General features: G+C 34.4%; 1 protein-coding gene across 6 annotated transcripts in view; it reads right to left on the bottom strand.

The window, feature by feature from the left end:
* Positions 1-26,819, bottom strand: part of VSTM2A (V-set and transmembrane domain containing 2A) — a 191,277-nt gene that overhangs the window by 151,108 nt on the left and 13,350 nt on the right. The window contains exon 5 of one of the 6 annotated variants that reach the window (XM_025449432.3): positions 11,652-14,009. The exons of 1 other annotated variant lie outside the window; for it this stretch is intronic. In XM_025449432.3, the coding sequence (XP_025305217.1) occupies positions 13,933-14,009 (77 nt within the window). In that variant the 3' untranslated portion in view covers positions 11,652-13,932. Of the gene's footprint in view, positions 1-11,651; positions 14,147-21,245; positions 26,559-26,819 lie in introns of those variants that run through there. 4 more of the 6 variants (XM_025449431.3, XM_025449435.3, XM_035701096.2 and 1 more) reach the window with 4 other exon arrangements.

The raw sequence follows: 26,819 nt of genomic DNA, 5'->3' as shown, positions 1-26,819 counted from the left end.
TCTTCTTATATTTTGGATAGAAGTTCGTTGTCAGATATGTATTTTACAAATATTTTCTTCTGTTTTGTGGTATTTATATTCTTTTGTAACTGTTTTTCACAGAAGTTTTAAGTTTTAGTAAACTCTATCAATTTTTTCTTTCAAGGAGTATGTACCTAGTATTGTATCTAAAAGTCATTGCCAAATCTATCATCATGTTAGATTTTCTTTTTTTTTTTTTCTTCTAGGAGTTTTATGTTTTACATTTAGGTTTTATGTTAAGATGTATTTTGAGTTATTTTTGGGAAAGGTATAATATTAGCACTTACATCTATTGTTTTTCCAATGGACACCCAGTTTTCAATACCATATATTGAAAAGACTATCTTTTCTTCACTGAATAGCCTTTGCTCTCCTATGAAAAACCATTGACTATATTTGTCCACACAAATTCTATTCCAGGGCTCTCAGTTCTGCTCCATTGACCTATTTGTCTATTTTGCCAACAGCACACTATTTTGATTACTGTAGCTTTATAATAAGTCTTGAACTTAGGCAGTGTCAGTCCTTCAACTTTGTTCTTTTTCAGTATTATGTTGACTTGAGTCATCACTGCGTTGTGGTTCCCTATCTGTGGATTAACTGCTGTCTCAGAAAATGAGCCTCATGTTGATTACACAGAAATGGAGATCTGGGCTGTTCTGTAGTGACCTTGTCATCAAAAGTAACAATAAAAGGGTATGTTTATTATTCACCTGCTATGTGTCAGGACCTGGGGCAAATCACTTTGGAATTCTGTGTAAGAACAGGTCGGGGGGACTGCCCATCAAATGTTCATTGTCAGACAGGTACTTCATAGTTAGGCAGGATGGATATGTATAGTTTCTTGCATACTTTGGGATCTGTCATGAGCTCAGAGTTTAAGCTAAAAACAGTTATTCTGAACAAAAGATTCCAACATTTCCATTAGGTATTCTATCAACAAAAATGACAGAGATATTTGAGCTAAGGTTGAACAGATAATTTGTGTGAGAAAAGAAGTATCTTCAAAACAAATTTAATGGTAAGGTTTAAAAAAAAGTCTTAAAAATTTCTGGAGGAAAAAAGCAGTTGACCATCCTAGGAATAAAATTTGATCTGGCTTCAGACATTTGCTCTATATTACCAAATGCCAAAGATCACCCAGGAAATATATATGTTTACAGGGTATCGAGTTAATGAAGAGTATATAATGTCATTATTCCTTCCATGTTTATATTTTCAAATATATTTGCATGGCTTTATAAAAAAAAATGTTCTTAGGTACCTGGGTGGCTCAGTTAGTTAAGTGCCTTCAACCCAGATCATGATCCCGGGATGCTGGGATCGAGTCCCACACCAGGCTCCCTGCTCCTCTTCCCTCTGTCTACCACTCCCCCTGCTCATGCTCTCTCTCTGTCAAATAAATAAATAAATAAAATCTTTTAAAAATTGTTCTCTTATACTTTCAATTTCCTCTACATTATATATATGTATATATATACACACACACATAAATATATATAAAATATATTCTTTTGTCTAAGTCTAATAACTATCTGTAGCCAACTTTCCAACTAGAGAGTTAATGTCTTCCTTTCATATTTATGATGTTCTTAAATATTAAGAATATAATCTACTTATCTGTTTCTTTTTTGCCTATCCAAGATGTACCTTTACCTTTCAAAAATTATCTTTCTTACAGAAAATTTGTATTTCTTCACATTTTATCTGTTAATTTCCTTTATAATTGCTAATTTCTGATTTATGCATATGAGTTTTTTCACAAATTTTTTTCTTCTGTCTTCTTTTCCATTTAATTGTCAAATCCACCCAGAATATTCATGAATTCATGGTGAACAGTGACTCTGCAACCACCTATTCATCAAATCATAATTACTGATTGAATAATGCTGATTTCCCAGTTGCTTGTTCATATCACCTTGTCATGTATTATTTTTGTTATATACACTTGAGTATTTCTAGAACGTTCATTGTATTTCATTTATCTTCTTGTCAATACTTGGGCCCAAGCCACATTATTTTAATTATCATACTTTCATTATCTGGAAGGTTAACTCTACATTCATTACTCAAAAAATTTTTCTCTGGCTATTTTCCCTCATTTCTTTTTCAAGATCAAGTTTAAAGTAATTTGGCAAAATTCCAAAAAAAAAAAAAAATCCTAGCTAAGATATATTTGGAAATGTGTGGCTTCAGGAAGGATTATCATCTTTAAAAATACTATTTCTGGGATATGATATGGTTTCCAATGATTAGTTTTCTTTTGTGCCCTCAATATTTTTTGTTTTCTTCACTTAGATCTGACCTCTTTCATCATATTGCTATTCTTATTTAATCTGTGTGTGTTGTCAATGTGAATGCATTTCTTTTTTCATTATGCTTTTCTAACTGACATGAGGAAAATGCTGTTTTTTTGTATTTTTGTATTAGTATTTATCTTTAATCACATTTTAGTCAATTACTAGCCTTAATATATGCTAGTTTACCAATCTTGTGCTTTTCAGTAGATAATTATTTATCTCCAAACTATGATGATTATATTCCTTTTAGTTTTTGTTTCTTATTTTTGTATTTCACACCGGCTTGATTATCAAATCACTGTTGTCAAATAACAAATATCAAATAACAATAACAGGGATCCTGGTTGTGTTTCTTAGCTTGATAAAAGTGTTTATAGTGTTTACATTCTAACAGTTTGTTTTGTTGTAGTATAAGATAGATTTTGTTCATTTTATTGAACAAACTTCAAACTTCAAATTCAAATTTACAAAGAGTTTTTTTTTTTTTTTAACATTTTATTTATTTGAAAGAGAGAACAACCGAAAGAGAGCATGAACAGCAGGGAGAGGCATAGGGAGAGGGAGAAGCAGATTCCCTGCTGAACAGGGAGCCTGCTGTGGGGCTTCATCCCAGGACCCCAAGATCATGACCTGAGCTAAAGGCAGATGCTTACTTGACTAAGCCACTCAGGAACCCCTACAAAAAGTTTTAAAAAAGAATTTTGAACTTTATTAAATATCATTTATCATCTATAGAGGTGATCATTACCTTGTTAGCCACATTACAATTTTACGTTATCCTATATCATGTTATATCAAATACATTTGCTTGGGCTCCATGACTGAGGCTTCCCAACACAAAGGCTGCTTAGTGCTGCTGCACTGCTGAGAATCCATCTTGCTTCTGGTAAAAACCAATGCTGAGCTCCGGACATGGCACCACTCTCAGGAAGACCTGGTAGGTAGTAGTTTGATTACACTGGATTCTTTTCATCATGAAAGGGATGCCTATTTGTTACATCAGGAACATACAAGAATTCTGTATATGAATTTCCTTCCTTTAAGTAATGCTTTTGCCAGCACCATCATACCATTACCTCTGAGCAAGGAATCATTCACTCAGAAGTGTGCCAAAGGATGTATGTTCGTCGAATCCATTGGCGTTACCACATATTCCATCACCCAGAAGCAGCTGGTCTGATAAAACAAAGACATGGTCCACTGAGACTTAGTTAAGCTCCAGTTGGTACCAATATCCAGAAAGATATTGTATGGTTTGAATCAGCATCTGATATGTGGTGCTGATTTTTCCAAAGTCAGCATACAAGAGTCCAGAAAACAAGACTGGAAGTAGGAGTGACTCCTCACACTATGGTACATAATTACCCACTCACGTAAGTTTTGATTTCTGTCCCTTTCAAATTTTGCTTTTTTGGAGATTCTGGTTCTCAAAGGAGGTATGCCTCCATAGAGGCATCCTCCTGTGGCTCCATAGAATTGGAAGCTGAGATTGCCACTTGTCATCCTGAGCTTTTTGTGCCACTTTACTTACTATAGATAATCAGACATATATTTTATCTTCTTTTGTAACTTTTAGTGTTTGTCTTCTGTTTTGTCTTAACATTTTATTTTCTTCCTTTTTTTCTTTCTTTTTTTCTTGACTTTATCACCCAGAATTTTGCCTATTTTATCATTTGTTCAAACAACTTTCCTTTATATCTGCTCTATAAGATTTTTCTATTATATCATTCATTATTTTTATGTTTCTCTTTATTATTTCTTCTTATCCTGTGGTTCATTTAAAAGATGATTTTTAGCTTCTTGAGAATATAATTTATACAGTTTTTAATATTTTATAATAAAACATTTAAAACATCAATTTTTCTGAAATTCAGACTTATGTTTACAAAACATTGATCTTGTTATTGCTTTCTCTTTTTCTTACTAAAATTGAAGTTCTTTTGCTTACTAAGTTTGTAAAAATATGGAAGGATATTGATTTAGGTGTATCATATATGATGAAGTGCTTTTTCTCTTAGTTCTTCCGATTTTGATTTTTTTGCCTAAATAATTTAGTTTAAGTCTTATACTGCCATTTAATTTACTCTTTCCTAACTTTATTTTGCTTGATTTTTTTCCCCGAAATAATTAATCAATTATTCTACATTTGCTGATAGAATCATTCTTTTCCCAGTGATTTGGAATGCTGTCTTTATCATGCTATCTAATGTACATATTAAACTTATACAAACATGTATATATGCAATTTTGATTGTCAAGGATCTGCTGTTGAATATTTCAAGTCAAGTTTTGTATGCCCTCTAGATATCTTTTAAAAGGGGAATTTCTGGTTGCAAAATCATTTGTAAATTGAATTTAAACTTTTCTTTATGGAGAACTAATTCTTCACAACACTATAATGTGGGTTGATTGAGGATTGATGTTTATGGTGGGAATATGGGAACAGAGAATGTGACATTTTTATGTAATTATTGTACCTTCAGGATGTCCTCAGATACTTTCTTACTTCTACATGATGGAGGAATGTAGTAGTATGCTGGACTTAATAGATAACACTAAGTCTCAACAGGTTGCATAATTGCCTGGTATCCCATCTTTATTTAATTTCTGCCAGGGGACAGTGGCAAAAGGTTTCTTAAAAGTGGATGAATAAACTGCCACAGTAGGCATGGCTTTACTACAAAAAAATCAAGTGATTTTCACAGTGATTCTCCTAGCAAGATTTTTAGCAGACCCCATATATATTAACAAGACACTATCAACACAATTGGACCTGTAGAGCTGTGAGAGTCAATGGGCAGCGCGATTTCCATCATGGCCTGGACCAGATAAAAAGCCTTCCTTTCCTCTGTTGGCACTCAAACCTGGCAAACTTTCAGGTCATTTAATAAATCAGAGCAACACAATGGACTATATATAGTGTGTGTGTTTCCAAAATCCAAACAGGCCCATGTAACATAGGGCTCTTTAGTATTAGGGACAATAAGGTGTGACATATTTCTTCATTTTAGAAGAAATTTTCTGGCATGCTTCAGACACTGATTAAATTTCACTTATTCTTGAATTTTATAAAACAATATCCCTTATGTTTTTAATCAATCGTCAATTATAGCTTTAAAATTCATCCATAATGTTATAAATAGCCCTAGTTGTTTTCTTTGCTATCTGGTGTATTATTTTATGTATTATTTTATTATTTTATGAACATAGTATATATTTGTATATTTTACTGTTAATGATTATTGGTGTTCCTCCCAAATATGGATCATTAAAATGCTTCTAAGCACATATAATACATAAATATGGGATAGTGAGCTGCATTGTCTTACTCCTCATATTTTGAGTATAAAGGAAAAATATTCAATGTGTCTTAACTGATTATGGTATTTGCTACAACAGTTTTGAAAATGCCCATTGATGAGGAAAGACTTTTCAAGTTTTCTAGAATTTTTAATCATGAACGGATATTGAATTTCATCAGATACCTTTTTTTTTCATCTACTGAGATCTGTACATACTTTTTTTATTCTGTTAATGTTATAGTGAAATACTCCAGGTTCTCCTTTGGATGGAGATAACACTGAGGTGTGTTTTATACCAGGTGCATAATTTCCCCATAGGATTAAACTCCAATTGTTTGCAGTGATAGTTGGCTTGACAACACACTCTGTCCTCTCTGTCTTCTTTCCTTCATTTTGGCTCATGGTTCTTGAAACTCCCAAATAAGTCAATTATACTTAGTGTCTCCTTCTGGAAACTATATGACTGTTGAGAATTATATCTTTGTTTTTTCCAACTGTGCATTCCTGAAACAAACCATGTTTATTCTATGTGATTATTATGTTGATTGAATTATTTGGTTATTTTGTGGCTAATTCTTGCACCTATATTCATGAGTTAGATTACCTGTAAGTGCCTTTTCTCCTACTGTTACTGTGAAGTTTTTTTTAGCCAGACAATGTGAATCTCATAGAAAGAGCTGGAGAACATGCTCTATTTTTCTATTCACTGGAGTATTTTGCGAAAAGCTGGTATCATATTTCCTTAAATGTTTAATGGTATACTTGACGCTATTGTAGTCCTGTATCTTTTTAGAGTTTATCTTTCATCCTGTAGAGTGTATGTATATTTTTGAGGGCTCCATGGCACTATTTTTTCCCAATCTCCAGATCTTATCAACATGATGCCGTCAATGTGAAAGATTAATAGGATGTCTGAGGGGCTGGTGAAGAAAACTAGATTGACACTCAGACCTGGCAAATCAATGTAACTTTGAGACAAGATGGTAAAGGAGTACTTTCATCTCTGCTAGGTAAAACAAAACAGTCCTTTTATTTATTAAAATAATTTTTCTGCAATGAAGCAAAAAAAAAAAACCCAAATTATTAACTGTAGGACAGGAGCCAAGAGCTCTGCTAATTTGCTCTGTAAGTACCTTTATTTGAACCATCAGCTACAATTGCACTCAGCACCCAATTATGCCTGTGCTAACCTAGACTCAAGACTCAGCAGTCTTTTGTACTACCAAGGAAAGGTAAATGCTTTATCCATGACTTTAATAGCGTCACTTATTTCTGTCATTGAAGTTTCTTATTGAAATGTTTTGGTAAACAAGAAATTCCAGGGTCCTTCAGAAACATGGCCATTAGCTAATTTGACAGAGAAACAATGTAGAGTTTTTCTTCTATTACTCAAATTAGACATTTCAACCATGTTTTTAGGAGCTGGGGGAAATGTAGGTGGGTATAGTGGTCCCCATGGCCAAAAAGAGATTAAGGGGAAATATTCTATGAATTGCCTGCCCCTTACATCTTCCACTAGATATGCCAGGGACCTCAGGATATAGTATTAATTCTGAGTCATTGCCCAGTAACACACCAGGTCTGAATGATCTCTTTCTTCATTGCACACGTATTCTCCAAGCACCTTAGTCCCTTTGGGAGATGCTAAGGGTAATATTCCCAAGATTCACATAAAATATTATTCTTGGGATCAGTGATCCTTTTAATGAATCTAACTCTGATGAGGAGTTTGGATGAGGAATGCAACTTTAGTATGGTGGTTTGAAACTCTGTTTCCAAGGAAAGGTGAATCATACAAACCAGGCGTTTCTTCAAGAAGGTTGCTCTTCTATTTCCTCTGATTCTACAATCAATTTCAAAACTTAGGTCAGACATTCTGATTACCTTTCTGATGTTGCTGGGTTGGTTGGTTGGTTTCTTTAGTGTTTTTTTTGTTTTTTTTTTTTTTAGAGAAGAAGAGGGAGGAGGGGTAGAGGGAGAGGGAGAAAGAGAATCCCAAGCAGGCTCCATGCCCAGTACAGAGCCTGACTTCGGGCTCCATCTCATGATGCTGAGCCAAAATCAAGAGTTGGAGGCTTAACCAACTGAGCCACCCAAGTGCTCCCTGAGATTGCTTCTTATTACCTGTCACTATGTATGCCTTTCCTCTAGTGATTAAATACCACGACTGTTATTTCTTCTACCCTTCTCTGGTATCTAGGGCCAGTCATGGAAGTAGACTGCAAATATCCTGGTCTGCTATCTCTCCAAAGTTCTCAAAGCTTTGAAGAAGGAAATGTCTTCTGGAGGACCTGATCAGTTATAACTAAGGGTTAAAGATATCTCAAACACAGGAAGGGGTTTCTCTGATGATAATAAGCCAGAAAAAAGAAAAAGAGACAAACTTGAAATGGAACATAAAGACCATAGACATGTACAATAGCTCTATTACTCCCTTACCCCCAATAGGAGTCATGCCACTTTAGTACAGGAGAAAGAATACATTTTTTTTTTAACTTGGGTCATCTCTATCTTCCTGGTTTTTAAAAATATAATAAGAGTTTACAACTCAATTAAATTACTGTTTTATATTATATACTACCATTTACTTAAGTTTACTATTTATATTAAATTTTGGAATAAAATGCACCTGTGGATTTTTTTTTCAGATGTTGGATTATAAAATCAATTTAATGTTCTGTGACAAGTGTTAGCAAAAAAGAAACAGAACTAAAATAGAAAATATTAGAGTGCATTTCACTGCATGCACACAATAAGGATAAGTCCTATTTTGTAAAATTTGTTTCTTTTTATATACAGTAAAATACAATAAAATTTTCAATGCCTCTTTAGATTTAACGCAATTTCAGAGCTTATGTGGTAGACAGTTTATATTATGCCTATTTATTTTTAATATCATATTTGATTCTTATCTTAGTTGGAACATATAGGAAGTAAGCATAGCCTCAAGAAGAATAGATAATATGCAATTTTTCTATGAGCCTTGCTTACCTCAGAATGATTTTGTTTATTTCTTAAACAATCAAAGTATAACTTAACTAAGTATAAAATTATTTTGTCACAATATTTTTCCCACTGTACTTTTTAATCCATTGTCTTCTGGGATTTGTATTGTGGTGGACTCTGTGATCTTTTTTTTTTTTTTTTTTTTTGGATCACCATTTTTTCTCTGTACAGGTAGAGATTTCCCCTTCTCTTTACCTTTTTAATTACAACATTTTACCAAGTGCCTAGGCGTCTCTTATTTCAACCTATCTGTACTTTCAATTTTATACTCATGTTTTTATTTCAAATTATACTTATAACTATTTCAGTACTACACTAAAAGCAGTACCAATTTTCTCTCATTGCTTTCCTTTTCCTCCTCAAAATTATCACTTGTAAATTAGCATTAAAAGGTTGTTAAATTTCTTCATGCCTAATAAATCCCTGAGCTCTGATACAAAAGTATCACTTAACTATTTTAGAGATTCAGTTTTGTTCCCAAAGGAGTCTTGCTTACACGCGAAACTAAACATGATAAAAAGTCAGGTCTGGAGAGCTTGTGTCTGGATCTCAGAATAGCTCACATTGGAATTTTCACAAACCGTTCTATTCCTCTATCTTGCTTCATTTCTCTGGCTCTCCTTCACCTGATCTCATATCCTGCCACTCTCCCCTCACTTACAGTACTTTTGCTTCTTTCTAGTGCATAATCCAGCCTAGATGAACTTCCCACTGGGAGTTTGGTGCAAGTTGTTTCCTCTCCCTGGAAACTTCTCTGAGATCCTCCCTGACAAGCTTCTTGTCATTCAAGCTTAAGTGTTGGCTTCTCTGAACAGCTTCCCCATCACTTCCAGTCACATTCCTTTATATCATCCTACTGGATTTTCCTCATAGAATTTATCATTTTATATACCCTTGTGTTTGGATGTTTCCTATCTGTCTTTCCCTAGGTAGTGGAAAGGACTTTACAAACTATTCCATCACAGGAAGGATGACGTTTATAACACTTTCTGAATGATGGACTGCTCCCCTAATTGATCAGCAGTTCTAAAAGTAAAATTATTTTGGGGGCATCTGGCTGTCTCAGTCAGAACATGTGACTCAACCCCAGGGTCATGAGTTTGAGTCCCACGTGGAGTGTAGAGATTCCTTAAATTAAAAAACCAAACTCTAAAATTAAAATTATTTGGACCTCATGTTTGAAATTACTTGCACGTGTACTTTGTAGCTTCAGAGTTTTAATTCTAAGACACAATCATCACAGTTTATATATTATCTTAGATTACAATTACTTTTTGCAATTATTTCCTTCTTATAGGAAGTACTACTAAGTGATATTTAGACATTTTGTCTTTTATATAAGATCAAAACTAAGACTGCTTATTTGATATATATATCTCACAAAATTTGTATTTTAAGTTCTTAGCTTTGGCTCTAAGAATTCAACAAACATCATCTCATATCTGTTATTCCATGCAGTATATAAGAAATTTAAAGAAAATTTTTTCTGGATTTAGAAACATGCTTCTTTTATGTATATATGTATATATATGTACACAAATACATATACACACACACACATACATGCACACTATTTCCTTAAAGATGTCTTGCTTCTAAGAACTCTAAGGTAAATTAGTTCAGAATAATAATCAGGTCCTTTTAGGTGCTCAAAAACATCTAAGCATTCTTCTTTTGGGCCAGCAAATCACAATCCAATCACTTTTAGAATCAATGAATGGACGGTATCATCTACATAAAACGAATACACATATATCACACTTCATACCTGTCAGAATGGCTAAAATCAACAAACAAGAAACAACAGGTGTTGCTGAGGATGTGGAGAAAGGGGAAACCTCCTGCACTGTTGGTGGGGATGTGAAATGGTGCAGCCACTGTGGAGAGCTATGGAGGTTCCTCAAAAAGTTAAAAATAGAGCTACCCTATGACCCAGCAATTGCACTACCAGGCTATTCACCCAAAGGATGCAAAAATACAGATTCAAAGGGATGCATGCATCCTCTATGTTTATAGCAGGATTATCTACAATAGCCAAATTAAGGAAATAACCCAATGTTCATTGACTGATGAATGAATAAAGAATATATGTATATAATGAAATATTACTCAGGCATAAAAAATAATGAAATCTTGCCATTTGCAATGACATGGATAAAACTAGAGAATATTATGCTAAGTGAAATAAGTCAGTCAGAGAAAGACAAATACCATATGATTTTACTAATATGTGGAATTTAAGAAACAAAACAAATATTAAAAACAAAATTGTCAGGGGAAAAAAAAGAGAGGCAAACCAAGAAATACTCTTAACTACAGAGAGCAAACTGATAGTGAACAGAGGGGAGGGGATGGGGATTAAGGAGGGCACTTGTTATGAACACTGGGTGATGTATGGAAGTGTTGAATCACTAAATTCTACACCTGAAATTAATATAACACTGTATGTCAACTAACTGGAATTTAAATAAAAGGTTTAAAAAGTACACATATCCAAAAATATGCATATAATTTTAGTAGGTTCATAAACTCCACCAAGCTTGTTTACTAATTCAGATCAGGAGCTCCTGGTTCAGATAATTTTTATTATCATTTCATCCTCAAGTGTTTTCATTTACATTGTTTTATTTGTAAGCAATTTGTAAGTCTTTAAGAAAGAACTAAAGCATTGATTTGAATTCAGGTAAGAAATTTCAACTTTTTATTACTTCCTCTTCTGAAAAACATTTCATAACCTTAGAAATCAAGATTGAGAAAGTTATATAACTTATTTTTCAATCTTTGTTTTTAGAGTCATGGTTACCTATGAGCAGTAGTCCTGGGAGCACAGGATACAAGGTAAAAACCACTAGACAGATTCTTTAGTTTTTTATGCTTCTGTCCAATATTTAAGGTTACACATTAGCTTTTCAAGTTTGGAGATACTTCTCTCTCACAGAGGCCAGTTAGTCAGACTCTTGGTAGCCCACTGACAAAGAAGACTTCATTATTTTGGACACTGACACAATGAATCTAGTGAGAATTCTTCCCAAGCCAGCATATATCCTTTATTACGAGCGAGCATGGTAAACATCATTGATACAGATACATATCTGTCTTGCTTTAGAGTTGACCAATCTCATGACCTAAACTTTCGGTGAAAGTAAATTATATGGTGGAATTTCCCTGCATGATTGAATCTGAATCAGTACGGTAATTTACGCTTGAATGTATGTGATCTTTAGAGGTCAGATAGACTTAATATTTATCTTACTATTAATTTATTCATTTTTAGTATTAAATTTTGAAAGAAAATAAATTTCTAGGTTAATAAAATAGCGCAATTAAATCCTTTATTTATTTTTTCTCATTAGACTGAAATAATAAACCAAATGGACAAAAAGAAGTCAATAGAAGTTTTAGCCTGAAACATTATTTCTCAAAGATAATGTTAAGATATTATGAAAATATGCACATTGCTTGTAATTGAATAGCAGAAAATCAATGCATTTACCTTTGAAAAGCAGAGGTATTCATTGCCTTCAAGCTTCAGTTTAGGACCTTAGCCTATGAGCTGGTGGTCCTACAAAGATGATCTTCTGGTTTTGTTACGAAAGAAAATGTTAGAATCTCTCTGGAAGGAAAACTTAGGTCATTTCTATCTCAATCTGTATCTATTCCATAGTATATATGGAACACATTAATAGTTCTGCCTATCATTCTTTGCCAGAGTAGAAAAAATTTCCAAATAAAATAATTTGAATTATCATAAAGCCAAAAATAAGAATGAAATATTTAAAATTATAATTCATTTAACCAGTGAAAACTTGAACGCATTTTATCTTCTTTAGTTGGGGATTTGCAGACATCTTTTGCATATTATATTTAGCCAACAACCAAATTTTAATTTTTAATTAAGAGACATTAAAATATAATTAGCAGCAAATAACAGAGTGACAAAGCTACAAGAATTCATAAAGGTCGAAGGAAGCAGCATTTTTAGCCACAACAAGAAGTGTTTTTCCATGAATTTAGGTAATCATGGTGATCACTTCACCTTCTCACATTCACCTCCAAGGCAAATTTTCTAGAAGCAACATTGCATTTTGAAAATAATAATGATGATAATAATATAGGGATAGCTGTCAAAACCAGAGAGTGTACATTCTTCAGAGTCAAGAGACCCTCAAACCTCAATAAACACCGTATATAAAGGAACATAGCAAATTTCAGCACAGCATACACACAACAAAATTAATTCGTTTATCAGAGACCAATACAATTTTGAATATGCATTTTCCAGAAGGAAGCAGAGGGCAACAGATAACCATCTGCAGCTGTCAAACCTGTGGAAGTGAAACAAGGCATTACAAAATTCACACAATATATGAATTATAAGTGAAAAACAAATGCTTTATCTAAAAAAAGGTTGGTTGGTGGCCCAACATATAGATCTCTATATGTATATATTTATATATTTAATGATAAAAATCAGCTTGCATGAGGGTCATAGTCTATCTACTTTGAAGTTATATCACACATACTATAAGCAATTTACAGAATTTGTCAAGTTTGCATATACAGGAATTGCAAAATGAATCAAAATACATTGAAATATAGAACACTCAAAATGTATTTATATAAACCTCCCAGGATTGACAGGGATTGGCCGTAATCAGCACTTGCCACCATTGAACAAGAACTAGAATCAAGAAAAAGGAGAAAAAAAGCCAAGAAAAAAAAAAAGAGAAAATTAAAAAAAAATCTTTCTTTTATTATGTCTTATTTAAAGTAACGTTCTCCTTGTTGACTCGCAGTGTCGATGATTTTGTTGTTGCCCCAAAAGAGGGGTTTTGTTTGATGATAGTTTATGTTCTGTAGCTTTTTGATTCCTGTTTGCTTCCTGCAGATAATGTGTCTTTAAGTAGGAAATCAGTGGTATCCGTAGTAGATATTTACTATACCGATGACATTCAGGCCAACCCCTGAGCAGTCAGTGAGATGTTTTAAGTAGCCGAAAGAAAAGGAAAAAAAAAAAAATAGATCTTGCTATTAGAAAATGTCCTATCACTTCACACTAATTTTCTTGAAATAAAAGATCAGTGATTTGCCCAAGAAAATGTTATGAACAAAGCGTGTGATAGCTTCTTCGTTTATGCTTCCGGAAGCAGGCGCTCCTTGGGTAGGTAATTAGAGAACAGTGGGTGCAGAGTGGTGCTTGGAGTTTAGGGTCAACTTTGCTGTCCGCTCCGTAGATTTTACAGGCGATTTGCTCTTTGCTTTAAGAAGAGAAAGTGATATTGGAAAAAAGTCAGCACTTTAGATTAAAGCAAAGCACCCTTCACAAAGCCACAAACAAGAAGCAGGACAGAAAGTCCATGGCTTGTAGCTATCCTCGCACCTGCGGAAGAAGTTATAAGATATTCGCTCATCTTGAGATTTCCAATGCTCCTTATTAGGCTGTTTTAAACACATACATATATATATTTAATTAGCTCGCCAGCTTGGCTCTGGTGCTCATGAATGTCTTGGCATGCACTGCAAATAACAACACATACAAAGTATTTCAGTCCCAGGAAGTTGGTCTTGTTTTGTCTGTTTTCAAACATTGCCATCCCATGGTTGGGAACACTGAGAGGAACAAATCCAAATACTCTTCCCTCAAGTAATTCTTTAAGGATCATTCACTATAGTCATTTGGTTATTCCTCTATTCGTACTGAAAATACACATCCCCTGTTTTACTACTGCATAAGCATAAAACCACAGGAGTATAACCGACTCAGAGCAGCAGGCTTCTCAAGGGTGGGGAGAATGTGTTCTGGGACGGGGTGCACTAGGGCATTTTGTTTTGGAGAATATGTTCTGGAACGGGTGCATTTAAGGCATTTTTTTTTCTCAATTGTTTACCCTTGAAATCAAAGGAAAAATGAATGCTATCAAGAGTTAGAAATTTTTGAGAGCTTGAGGGCAATGTAAAGGAGAGAGCTAAATTGTATTTTTATATTTTCTTCTTCATACATCTTATCCAGTAAGCCTCTAGCTACTAATTATGCATTAAATACCTTTGTTTGAAAGAAAACAAAAATGTGATGAGGCTCAAAGAATTTCTTTCTTTTTTGTATTTTTTGTTTTAATTGGAGATAGGTTGAAACAGTTTGAAGGGGTAAGGGTAAGGAAATTCAATCTTTTGAATATTTTCGCTAAATCATGTTCAGGTCCATATTGCCAATGATAAAAATTGAGGCAAAAACACATGCTCTCAAAACATCACTGTAGAATAAACATTTGGGGATTCTAAGATGGCCTTTTGACAGGCTAGCATTACTGTTTTTGGTTTTGGTTTGGTTTGGTTTTGGTTAGGTTACCCTAGTGCTGCTGTTGATTGTCCTTGTTTGGTAAGTGAGCCATATATTTAGCACATTATCTCCTCACAGAAAGCTAATAGCTGAAGATCCTGCAGTAAATGGTGAGTCTCTGCAGGGTGCCTTCATTCAGGCTTGGTAGAAGGTTCAACAATGCAAAAGTGATAGTATAGGTCATGTGCAGCTCTCAGTACAAAGTTCATGCAAGGGAAATATATACAATCTACACAGAACCACTAGCATCTGAACTTTCCAAAATTAAATATATATTCTTATTATCTTGTAAAGAGAAATTCTTTGACAAGGATTCATTTAATCAAAAAAAAGGAAAGGAAAATAGAAGAAAGGAAGGAAGGAAGGAAGGAAGGAAGGAAGGAAGGAAGGAAGGAAGGAAGGAAGGAAGGAAAGAAAGAAAGAGAAAGAAAAGAAAGAAAGAAAGAAAGAAAGAAAGAAAGAAAGAAAGAAAGAAAGAAAGAAAGAAAGAAGAAAAGAAAAAAAAAGAAAAGAAAGAAGGGAGGAAGGGAGGAAGGAAGGAAGAAGGAAGGAAGGAAGGAAATGATTACATGGTCTTGAATAGCCAAATGCAGTTAACTTGACACAAATATGTCTGATATTGAATGTTTAAAAAATACTAAGAGCAATAAAAGAAGCAAAATGATTCTTTCTTCAAAAAAGATATTTTGTGAAATAATGGTTTCCTTTTCAGCATGGCATTGCAGATTGGCTCACATCTGCTCAGGTCATGTACTATGCTGTCCCTTCCACAAATAATCAACCCTTCATAGGAAATGCCTGAGCCCATCATTACCAAAAAGATATGAAGGGAACAGCTAGCTTCATTCTGATCCAACATTTCCAATCATACTATGTCCAGCGTGTGCAAGTTAAAACAATATTTACGTTAGCAGTATAATCAGAAAGAAACCCAACTGCATACTGTAAAGAGTATTTTAAGGCTACTAAAATTCTGAACTGCCGTCAGATATGCAATATGCCACCGTAACATAGTACTTTTTTTTTCTAGTAATCATTCATCTGTTCTAGTTACATGCATTTCCTAGCATATTTCTATTAAATGCAATGTATTTCTGTCAGGACAATTATAAAGCACTTTTTTTTTTCCCTGTACATTAGATTCTAAAGCAATTTTATCATCAAATCACTGATTGTTTTTCTCTTCTTTCTGTTTATGGTCTTGAATGAAGAAATATGTACTCCTTTATCTTTGTAAACGCACAGATCTAGTGAAATCTAAGACTCTGAAATGCTGTCATTTGTCCTGTGTTCTTTTAACAAATAAACATCATAGTCCTTTCCATTCAGGTGTACACTACTCTGAGTATTACAATATTATCAAACACGTTCTACTCTATTCTATAGAAAGTTATTATTATTTTTTTTGTAAAAAGCAACCTTTGGCCACTCATCATGCTTTATTCTTATCTTCACCAATAGAAACATTTTACTTCCATGAAATAATAAAAGCCAAGACTGCAGCTGGGAGCTCTGAGCAAGAATTTCTTCTGCTGCCTCTCATTTCTAAGATCCCAAATACATATTTGTTCTACATTTGTTCCCATACATACATATTTGTTCTACCTTTTTAAATTGAGCATAACTGTTTGTGTGTTATTTTATTATTTTTTTCATATTAGTATGACAGACATCATGTTGGATCACCTATTTTATTTGGTTTCTTTCGCCTTATGCCCAAGGCCAGGCAGGGTGACCTGTTAACTACGCAATGTGACCATGAATTTAAGCAACTCTTTTCCTTGAATAATCTGCTTCTGTTTTGTGTGTTCCCACCAGGCAGTTGTAATCTCACTCTCCTCTGAACTTCACAGTGTATGGGCCTTGCCTCTCCAGTAGCCTTAGCAAGGCCTCCATTGACTTGTAATCCATTATACTCAGAGTTGAACACACTGATTACATTGTAAACTCATTAAAGGCAACCGAAAAAACTTTAGCAATTCTTTTCTGACTCTGGATGTCTAAAACAATGCCTTGAGAGTCTTAATACTTTTGTCCCTTACATAAAAATTCCCTGTGAGGAAGAAAGAAGAGATACTATTATCTAAATTACGCGAAGAAAATGTACAGGTAGTGTGCCCAGATGGAGAGCAGCCTAATAGAACCTAGATTTCTCTCTGACTCAGAATGCCATTTCGTGATGTCCTTTGACTTCTATTTAATAACAATGACTTTCATTTGTTTTTATGCTTAAAGATTTTCATAGTGCTCTCTCAGGTATAATTCCCCAAGCCTTTGTAATATAGGTAAGATATTTTCTCCATTTTGCAAATGGAAAAGTCTAATAAGTCTTCTTAGAAGTCTAAGGACTGCAGAAACTTAGCTTCCACTTTTCAGCTCTTCTTAGAACTCATGCTATTTCCAGTGTCACGTCACCTTCGCTGAGATTGGGAAATGCAAGCATTTCTCACGGGGCTGACCATGACGAAAGAGAGTTTGGCTAAGGAGAAATATGAAAAAAAGAAAAAAAGAAAAGAAAAAGCCTCCAATATTTTATCCTTACTATAATTATTTCAAAAAACAAAAAATTCCATCTATTGCTTAAAAATAAAACAAAAATAAAACAAAAACACTCACAGCACAGGAGTGAGACTTTGGCATTCTGCGCAATGCAGTGGAGCTGGGCTGCAGGGACAGCACATCCTGAGAACCACTGCCACGGAGAGCCCCGCGGGTCCTGCAGCTTCCTGCCTCATTTCACTCAGCACTTCCTGGGCTGCAAAGTCGGCTTTGCCCTGCTCATCTGTCCGCCGGATGAAAGAACTGAGCTCCCTTTTAGTGCCTTCCTTTTTCAACTGTTCCATCTGCACTGCTGTTCCTTCCCTGCACCCAGGGTCATGAGGCTGGAAGGCACTGGGCTCGTTTAACGGTGTGGCATCCCTCTGGTTCACATCAACTTCCAAAATGACCAAAATGCAATGGGCATCTACTCTGTGTCAGGGAACATGCAGTAGATAATCTGCATGCATTGTCTTAGTTCATCCCTCAACAGTTCTGTAGAGTAAATGTACAAATCAGGAAAATGTAACTCAGGGACATGGAATGCTTCACCCTAAGTCACACGGAGAACACATACTAGAGATATGAAGAAACAGCAATGCAAGTCAGATCAACTTAGAATGAGGACAGGCCTTTTTTACGAAACTCTCTGAAGCAAAGGACCTTGCTCCATTGTCTCCACATCTGTTAAGTCAAGAGGTGGAGCTATTATTTGAATGCACAGTGATCTTTTCAGGGAAAATGCACTGGCTATCATATGCTTCGGAGGAAAAAAAAATTGCCTTTGATCTGTTTCTTTTCCCCAACTCTGAATTGATAAATACTAGATACAAAAACATCATCAGACTTGGAGTTTTCCTAAACATTAGTAAGAAGTAAAGTTCGTTTTGCTCCATATAGTGTACCCAATGTCATAGGACATAATAATATTTTGAACTTTTCATATTGTAGGCTTTTTGGAGCTTAAAGGTTCATCCAAATTCATTTAAATATTTGGGTAAAAGGTGTCTCCACCATGATTCTTACATGTCCTCTTCTTTCTAAGAAATTCTTTTTTTTCCCCAAGGTTTTTATTCAATTTGATAGTTTAGGACTAAGAAAGTTAAGTTGATTGTTAAAGTGCCACCATGAGTTAGCAATGGGGAGAGGAAGACCCCCGGAGCTCTTGTCTACCAGGAAAAAGCATCAGGAGAGGATATGGGTTTTGAACTCAAAGAACTAGGTGGCGAGTTCAGACAACTATCTGGAGAGTTTATCCCATCTAAATTTTACCAGAGCTCTTCAAGTATTCACTTTCTCTTGGCTGTGAATATTTTCTGATAGGCTAATTTCCTATGTGAGAACCGCTGTTTTATTGGTTTAACATAAGGAGCAATCAATTCAGGGCATCTGCCTGTACAATTGGGTATAATTCTCTTCTTTTTCTTGTTTGAGTATCTGGTGGAATCAAAAGGAACAAGAAACGAGGAAGATGACAATTTCTCTCCTGCTATGTGGCTCCGTGGTCTTACTCCAGAGTCTTTATTTTATAAAAGTGAATATTAGTGAGGCTTATCATCCGAACAAATCTAAAAATGAAAATGCCCCAATAATAAAAGAAGCAACAGTCAAATAATTTTTTTTTTTTTTTTTGTCTGTAAGGAGGCCGAGTTTATAAAGAACGGAGTGTCCATTACAGCTCTAGGAACAGACAGGCCCTTTGACATACTTCTCTTTTATTACAGATGCCAGCTTTACGAAATGAAAATAGCTGTGTGAGAAAATTTAAGCTAGCTTTTAATGCAATTTTTATTCAGGTTTGCACATACTAAATCACTATTTAAGGGGAAAGGTCAAATAATAGGATGATTTTATCCTATAATTTTTTGAAAAGAATATCTTTTTATTAGAATTCTTATGGATACAGTGCCAATTTCTTCCAGAAATCCATTTTTTAAAAGAAATGTGCTTCATTTTGACCTAATACATAAATTGCCTATTTTATTGTGCCCTGGCATGTTGGCAGCAGCTGCGTAAATTTCCTTTTCTCTTTCCTTTAGTCAGCAAATTTACACCTTTGTTCTAGTTATAAGGCCTCTTATTGTAGTTGAGAGGGGAAAAAAAGTGCAGGTGCCCACATACACATGGTCTAATTGCCAAGGGGCATGGCTGATATGCCATTCACCACAGAATCTTCCAGACCCTAGTCCGGGCAGGATTTCAGGGTTTCCACCTTCTACAGTGACTTGAGAACAAGCATGTAAAGTGATGGTTCCTCCCACCTGCTGAGGCCGTGGTGTATCCCAAAACAACACATTCATTGCAACTCATTCATCCAAGTAAGACTCATCTTGGTACACACAGGAGGAGCAAACATTTCTTGAGCACTTATTATTTCTTTACCTCTGATTGTGGTCTCATGAAGTTATCATCATTTTCCTAATTAAGGAGCTAAGCAGTTGAAACTGCCATGTGTGAGTTTACCCAGCTAGTAGGTGATGCCGCTGAGATTCAAAACTAGTTCGGTTTCAATCTACAAGCTAATCTCCTCTGGAGATTTTTCATGCCAATAACCTCTCTAGCCTTTCTCAATTTTGCCTGTTAGAAATACTTGGAAATATGAGCTGTTTTGACAAAATGGAATGGAGAAGAATATAAATTAGCGGAAAACAAAATGTTTCCAGTGAAGTTTCTAATATCACATTCATTTGATAACTCCTTTAAAGCCTGGATAAGAATGATGTATTATTAGCACTAATTCACCAGGACATGAATAAATGCTGCTCAGGGGCTTGCAACTATTTACTCATAGAGTTTAAATATGCCTTCTGTGTGTGTTTTTTCATTTTTAATTAGCATATTCTTTATTCATAATGCAAAGGTGGATATTAATCCACATCTTGTTGGAATGATCACAAATTCTCCATCAGGGACCATATACACATGTGGTTTTGTGGCACTGATGGTGTTGACGAGCAATGGCAAATTTCTCAAAGAGCTTAAACAGCACGTTCAGTGTGGGGAGTGGAGGAAATAATGAGGACAACTGGGGACAGTGTGGGATGGTTCTGCATCAGAGTGTGCTGGACTAGCGTGCCCTAGTGAGTGAGAAAAGCTCATATAACATGTCCCACAGCTACAAGTACTGACGACTGAGTGGAGAGGGAAGCAAGTTGTATTTTCAGAGTTGAGTAATCACTCACTAGTTGGTGAAATAAAGGATCTCTCTTTCCACCTACGCTCTTCCTGCACATTGTCATAGATGCCCCTCTCCAACATCAACAGAGAAGAATCCTTCATCAAAGAAAGAAATACAGCTCACATTTTTACAGAAATGGCAACTCAGACACTCAAAGTGAAGACAGAGAAGTAAAGGAAAGAGAAGATAAAAAATCTGCAAATAAGCAATTTCAATTTTCACTTATCTTCTTATATAAATTGAAAAGTAAAGATATCAACATAATTCATACAGTAATTTGCCTACATTTAAAAATTAATTTTAATTGTTCAGCAATGTTTGCTTTTGAGGAAAAAACTATTTGAGGACCTAATGCCAACAGGATATAGAAAAACATCAGTTAAATAGCTTCAGAAAACACACTTATTTTAACATAAGAAAAATGTTTTAAGACTTTACCGATATATTTTCCAAATTTGAGCCAATGGTTTTACCCTTTTCCTTAATCCAGCTATTTCAAAATTATCTAAATTAGAATGTTTTATAAATGATCTTCATAACAGAAATGACCTTAGCCATCAGAATTAAGTAACTCACAGAGATGAAGCAATATACATACATTTAATCCATATCCTTTTTATCAAGACATGCAGATACAATAGAAGTACACAGTTGCCAAGGACTGCTCATCAAACTTCCTAAACATAATTTGATATTAAATATAATTTCAAGTAAATGAATATTGTTGTTGTCATGGTATGTAATGAAGGACGACGGCCCAAGTGCCTTCCGCATTAACGCACAGGGGGTTTGGGTTGTGTTGTTAGAGACTGACCGAATCACATAAGAATTCATACATCTTCTCAGCAGTGGTATTATCTTATGTGGTTTGTCCTCTACATAAACCAAAACATCATACGCAATCCTTACACATCTATTAAACTCTAATTACATGCTAAACACAATGCTAGACACTGAAATAACACCAAAAATATCAAGACATAGCTTTTAGCTTCAAAATACTTGTATTTTGAAGTATTTTGAAGATTGTTTGAAATTGAGTTGTTACATTCTAAAGGGTTTTTTTTCGATTTAGTTGTGTTTCTATTGCTTGCTCCCTAACCATAGTATTTTTCAAATTAACCATTTACAATGCTAAGAGAAATGAGAAAATTAATAAATGTATTTAATCAGAAAAATTAAAACTCAAATATTCCAAATGACTGAAGATGCTGCTGAGAATGTGTCTATAACATAAAACATATAAATAACACAGAAAAATCAGTCCCATAATAGACCCCCCTCATTGCACAATGCTTAAGACCCTTTAAAAATGTACAGTGACTGCATGCTTAATCTGTATTAAAAATGCTCCTATGAAGGCAAAAAACAAACCAATAAACAAAAACAAAAAACCTTCATGTGATTCCTTACTTTTTATTTTTTCAATGGCTCCACAGTCATCAGTTTTGTGGAATAAGGAATTTTAACTCCTAATTTTACAATTTGCTTTAATTCAAGCACTAAGACTTTAACCTATATTGGTATTTTTTATGCATATAAAGTTCTAAATTCATGCAAAAATGCTCTCTCAGACTTTTTAAAAGACATATTAAATAAAACATAATTATCATTTATAAATCTTCCAAGGTACTAATTTTCCTTGACAGTCCCAATGACTGCACCATTGCTCACCACTCTGAACTCCTTCTGAATTGGGGTTGAATGAGTCATACTATTGAGAGGAAAAATGATTGCAGGATATTTAATTTATGGACTTTACATGTGCTTGATTAGGTTAATCAAAATAAATTTATCAAGAGCACACTCATTATGTTTGAAAAACAAAAAGAATAATTTGATGGTCACATTCTTCATCCAGCTTCCAGTAAATAAAATACAGTGTTCTTAATTTCAATGCTACTAGCAATTTCTGAGTATACCACTTTCATACTAGTACTTTTAATGTATATATACACATGTGTACACACATGTGCATATGTACATATTTTTAATTTGTCACGACCTCTACAATCATATCCATTATTTTACTTTGCCTTTTTAAATTTGTTGAATATATTTTGTTAATTTTCTCTCTCATGAACTGTCATTGGTTCATTTTTTTTTTTTTTTTAAGATTTGTTTGTTTTAGAGAAAGAGAGAGAGCATGTTGAGGGGTAGGACAGAGGGAGAGAGAATCCTAAGCAGACTGTCCACTGAGCATAGAGCCCAATGCAGGGTTTGGTTTGACAACCTCGAGATCATGACCTGAGCTGAAATCAAGAGTTAGATGCTTAATTGACTGAGCCACCCAGGAGCCCCTGTCATTGGCCTATGGTTAAATCTGGGAAATTGTAAATAATGTGTTTTTTTCCATATAACAAAAGTAATAAATTAACATTGTATAAATGTTAATTATACACATAAAATAATCAAATAGTTAAAAATCATAACATTGATTGTTGATGTACATTTTCGTATATTTATCATTTTTCTATGGAAGTATCTCAGGTTGATTTAAAAATACTGTTTTGTACTCTCTGTTTTTCATTCTTTTATATATTGAATCTTATCTAATTTCACTAAAACTTAATTTTAGAAGCTATGTAATATTCATTGCATGGTTTTACATTTTAACACATTCATTAGGCAACTTCCTTACTTTTGGTCATTTGGGCATTTGCAATTTTGGGAAGGCCTCTGTGAGAAATGTCCCTGGGTCTCATGGGTTTGGGCCTGCTTTACTACTGATCTTTTGGGAATTTCCTCTCAGGAGCATGTCTTCAGGCAGGAGAAGCCACACAATTTAAAGCCCTGTGACTGATCCCTCCAGATAAATTTTCCTCCAGAAGGGAAGTACCAATTCACCGTGCAAGTCATCATATAGCAAAATGCCTGAGTCACTGTAACCTTGATGATAAACACGGATTCTAAAAATCTTTGCCAAAATTATAGGTGTCAAGTTTTTTTAAAAAAAGAGTAGGGTTTTGACTGAGACTGCATCAAGTCTATAAACACTTCTGAAAAATCTGACATATTTAAAATTGAGATTGTCCATCCAAAAACATACATATTCATTCATTTAGTCTAACTTAAACTCTCTGAACAAAGTGTTCTAATGGTCTTCATATTTAGACTGCTTGTTATGGTTTCTAAAAAACTAGATAATTTATAGTTTTTGTTGTTGTTACTATTGAAAATTATATATTATGCCCCAAATATTTTCTATTTGGGTTTTGCTGTCAAATAGAGAATTGATTTAAGTTTATTTCGATATCTCCAAATCATTTGGAATGGATTACATAATCATAACATATATAAACCTGAGATTATTTTCTTCTTTTCCTAAGTATTAAACACATATATATCCTTGTCTACTGTTACCACTTTTTACTTAAATTGGATTTAATTAAACAAATATTATAAATTACTTATAGTAAGATGTTATTTTCACTTGTATATTTTGTAACTTTAAATCTTCAAAGCCTCAGGCTTCTGATTTTATGCTGATCTGTCTGTATCTGATTTTGCTTTTCTGCTTAGCTCTTTAATTAATTTGAGTTCATTTGGACATATATCGTAAATTATAATGTTTCCTTTTGTCACTTATTAATCAAATAAATCCCTCCTTAATTCTTATATTTTCAGCTCACCAGATATTATAATATTTTATGTAATTTTAGAGCTTTCCAGGCTTCTTCTTATTTTCTTTCATCTCTATTCATATTTATGTTACTTTATTACCCTTTTAAATCGTAGTTATTTAATAATATGCTTTAAAGTCCATTAGGTAAAAAAAGAAGCAACCAACCATTGCTGAACTTACTCTAGTGCCAAGTTTACTCTGATAGATATTTAAAATACATCATGTCTCTTAATGCTGAAAATGGCCTTTAGGGCCTATGTGTTAATATCTGTTTTATGAATAATGGCTCTTGAGGTTCAGAGATATTTTGTACACAGCTAACTCAACAAATAAGCAAAGGGTTTTTTGGGTTCTAAATCCATTTTATTTTTCTCTCTTTTTTAAGCTTTTAACTCTTCTCACTTGTTTGTTTTCAGATGTATCTATAATTATTGTATGATTTTAAAAATTCCGAGGGTCTTTTTTGAAAGCTTGAATTTAATTATGTTAGCAGCCAGCATGCATAACTGTGGTTTCCAAAAACATGTTATTTGTTCAGGCCACAGAGTTCAAACTCTTAACAACCCTTTGGAATTTTTATTATGCTTTACAGTAAAGATCTAGTTATGACCTTGGGCAAGACAGCTCGTGGCTAATATATTTAGTATCATTATATAGGGGAATATTTATCATAAGTTAATGGTATTGTGACAGAAGTAAAAAAGAAAGTCCATGTATCATGAAATTCAAGTATCATGAAATTTCAAAGTATCAAGTATCTTGATACTTTATCAAGATTTTTCAAGTATCATGAAATTACATGATAAAACATAAGTCAGGAATGAAGACTCAGTCTTCTTTAACCCCTCACCTACACACACCCAGTAAGGAAAATATTCACCACAGCAGAGCCAGGTGGCTTAGATCATTTCCTCTCAGCACCTCATTGCTCCCAATAATAATCAGAATAATAAAAAAGCATATGCAACATTTAACATATTAATACAGCAGCTGGTTATCATTTATTGAGGGCCTGATCAATGCCAAGCTCTCTTTGTATATGATTTCATTTAATCCTCAAAACTTGGTGAAATTTATACCACAGTTCCCATTTAACAGATGAGGAAAGGGAGATATGCCCAGCTGTGTGAGTGATGGAGATGACATGGGAAGGGCCTTCCTTCTTCCCTTGTTTCCGTGTCCATTGCCCCCTTGCAGCTGAAATGAATGCTCCGTGTTAGGCTATAGGTGGCAGCAGTGTTTCTTGGGAGAAGGGACCCTTGTCTTTTCTAGAAAATGTGTTACTCTGACCCACAAAATTAAGTCTTTCCAGCAACTTCTCAAACCTTTGGTCATCTATCCACATAGCAGCTCCCCTGGCAGCTTCCTGAAATCTCGAGGATCATGCAATCTTTAGAGATAAGAGCTTGCAACATTGGCAATTCTGCTTTATGTCTCCTCAATTACAGAGCTCCTGGAAATCACACGTGAACCCTAATGTAGCCAGTCGTGCACAGAAAAGCCCTTCCAACATATAGCTGGGCATTGGTTTTATAGACTCGGCTAGTTACTGAATTTCAATGAGTTAAATATGGTTTATGAGTGAATTTAGCCAGTATAGACTTTTAATCTACTTAATTCCGGTTCAAACACAGCTCTAACGGATTCCGTGGCCTGTATTATCTAAAGCACTGCCTCAAATCTATTTTTCATCTTATTCATAGACACTTGATTTACATAGCAGCCATTTAGCTGATAGAATTACAATGATCAAATTAATTTAACCTGTGTAAGCAGCCAAGTTGGATCATTTAAACCAAAATCAACATTAAGGTCTAAATTATGTTATTGGCTCTCTACCTAGATGTAACACATCATTTCCTCTTTTTTTTAAATGAGGAAAACAATCTCCTGCAAGACCCTCAGCCCCTCATCTGCCTCCCCCTACCAGCTTTGAATTCTGTTTCAGGACCATTCTTGCTAAATCTGGCCACTTTTGGAAAGCAGCCATGGTTATCAGCAGCAGAGGAGCTTCGGGGAGCTCTTGGCTTCTACCAGCTGTAGCAACAGCTGCCTCTCAATGCTCAGGTTCACCTCATGGTGAAAACACAATAATCATATTTTGGAGTTCAGAGAATCAGCATCCCTGCCGAGTGACTAGAGACTCCACACGTAGAAACATAACCACCCCTTAACCACGGCCAGTTTTCTTAAAAGCGCCAGCTGTTGATCACGAGTGAAGAGAACAGTTTCACAAAAGTCCATCTCAATACTGTAAAATAATGGGAAAAGACCCGTTTCTAAAAAAAGAAAACATATTGTAGCATCACACACACATGCATACACATCTCCTAGTAAATGATACAATTATTTTCCCCATCCATAAGAACTTTTTAGAGCTAATGATTTTCACAATTTGCTACACATAAAAATGCCTATTTCTGGTCCTAGATTCAGAGACTTTCATTCAAGAGCTGCTAGGTGGAGCCTTAAAATATGAATTTTTAACGAGCTCCCTGCTGAGTCTGGCTTA

Source organism: Canis lupus, chromosome 18 (assembly GCF_003254725.2).
Source record: "Canis lupus dingo isolate Sandy chromosome 18, ASM325472v2, whole genome shotgun sequence".
NCBI classification, from domain to species: Eukaryota; Metazoa; Chordata; class Mammalia; order Carnivora; family Canidae; genus Canis; species Canis lupus.
This window is presented reverse-complemented; position numbering and strand designations above follow the sequence as displayed.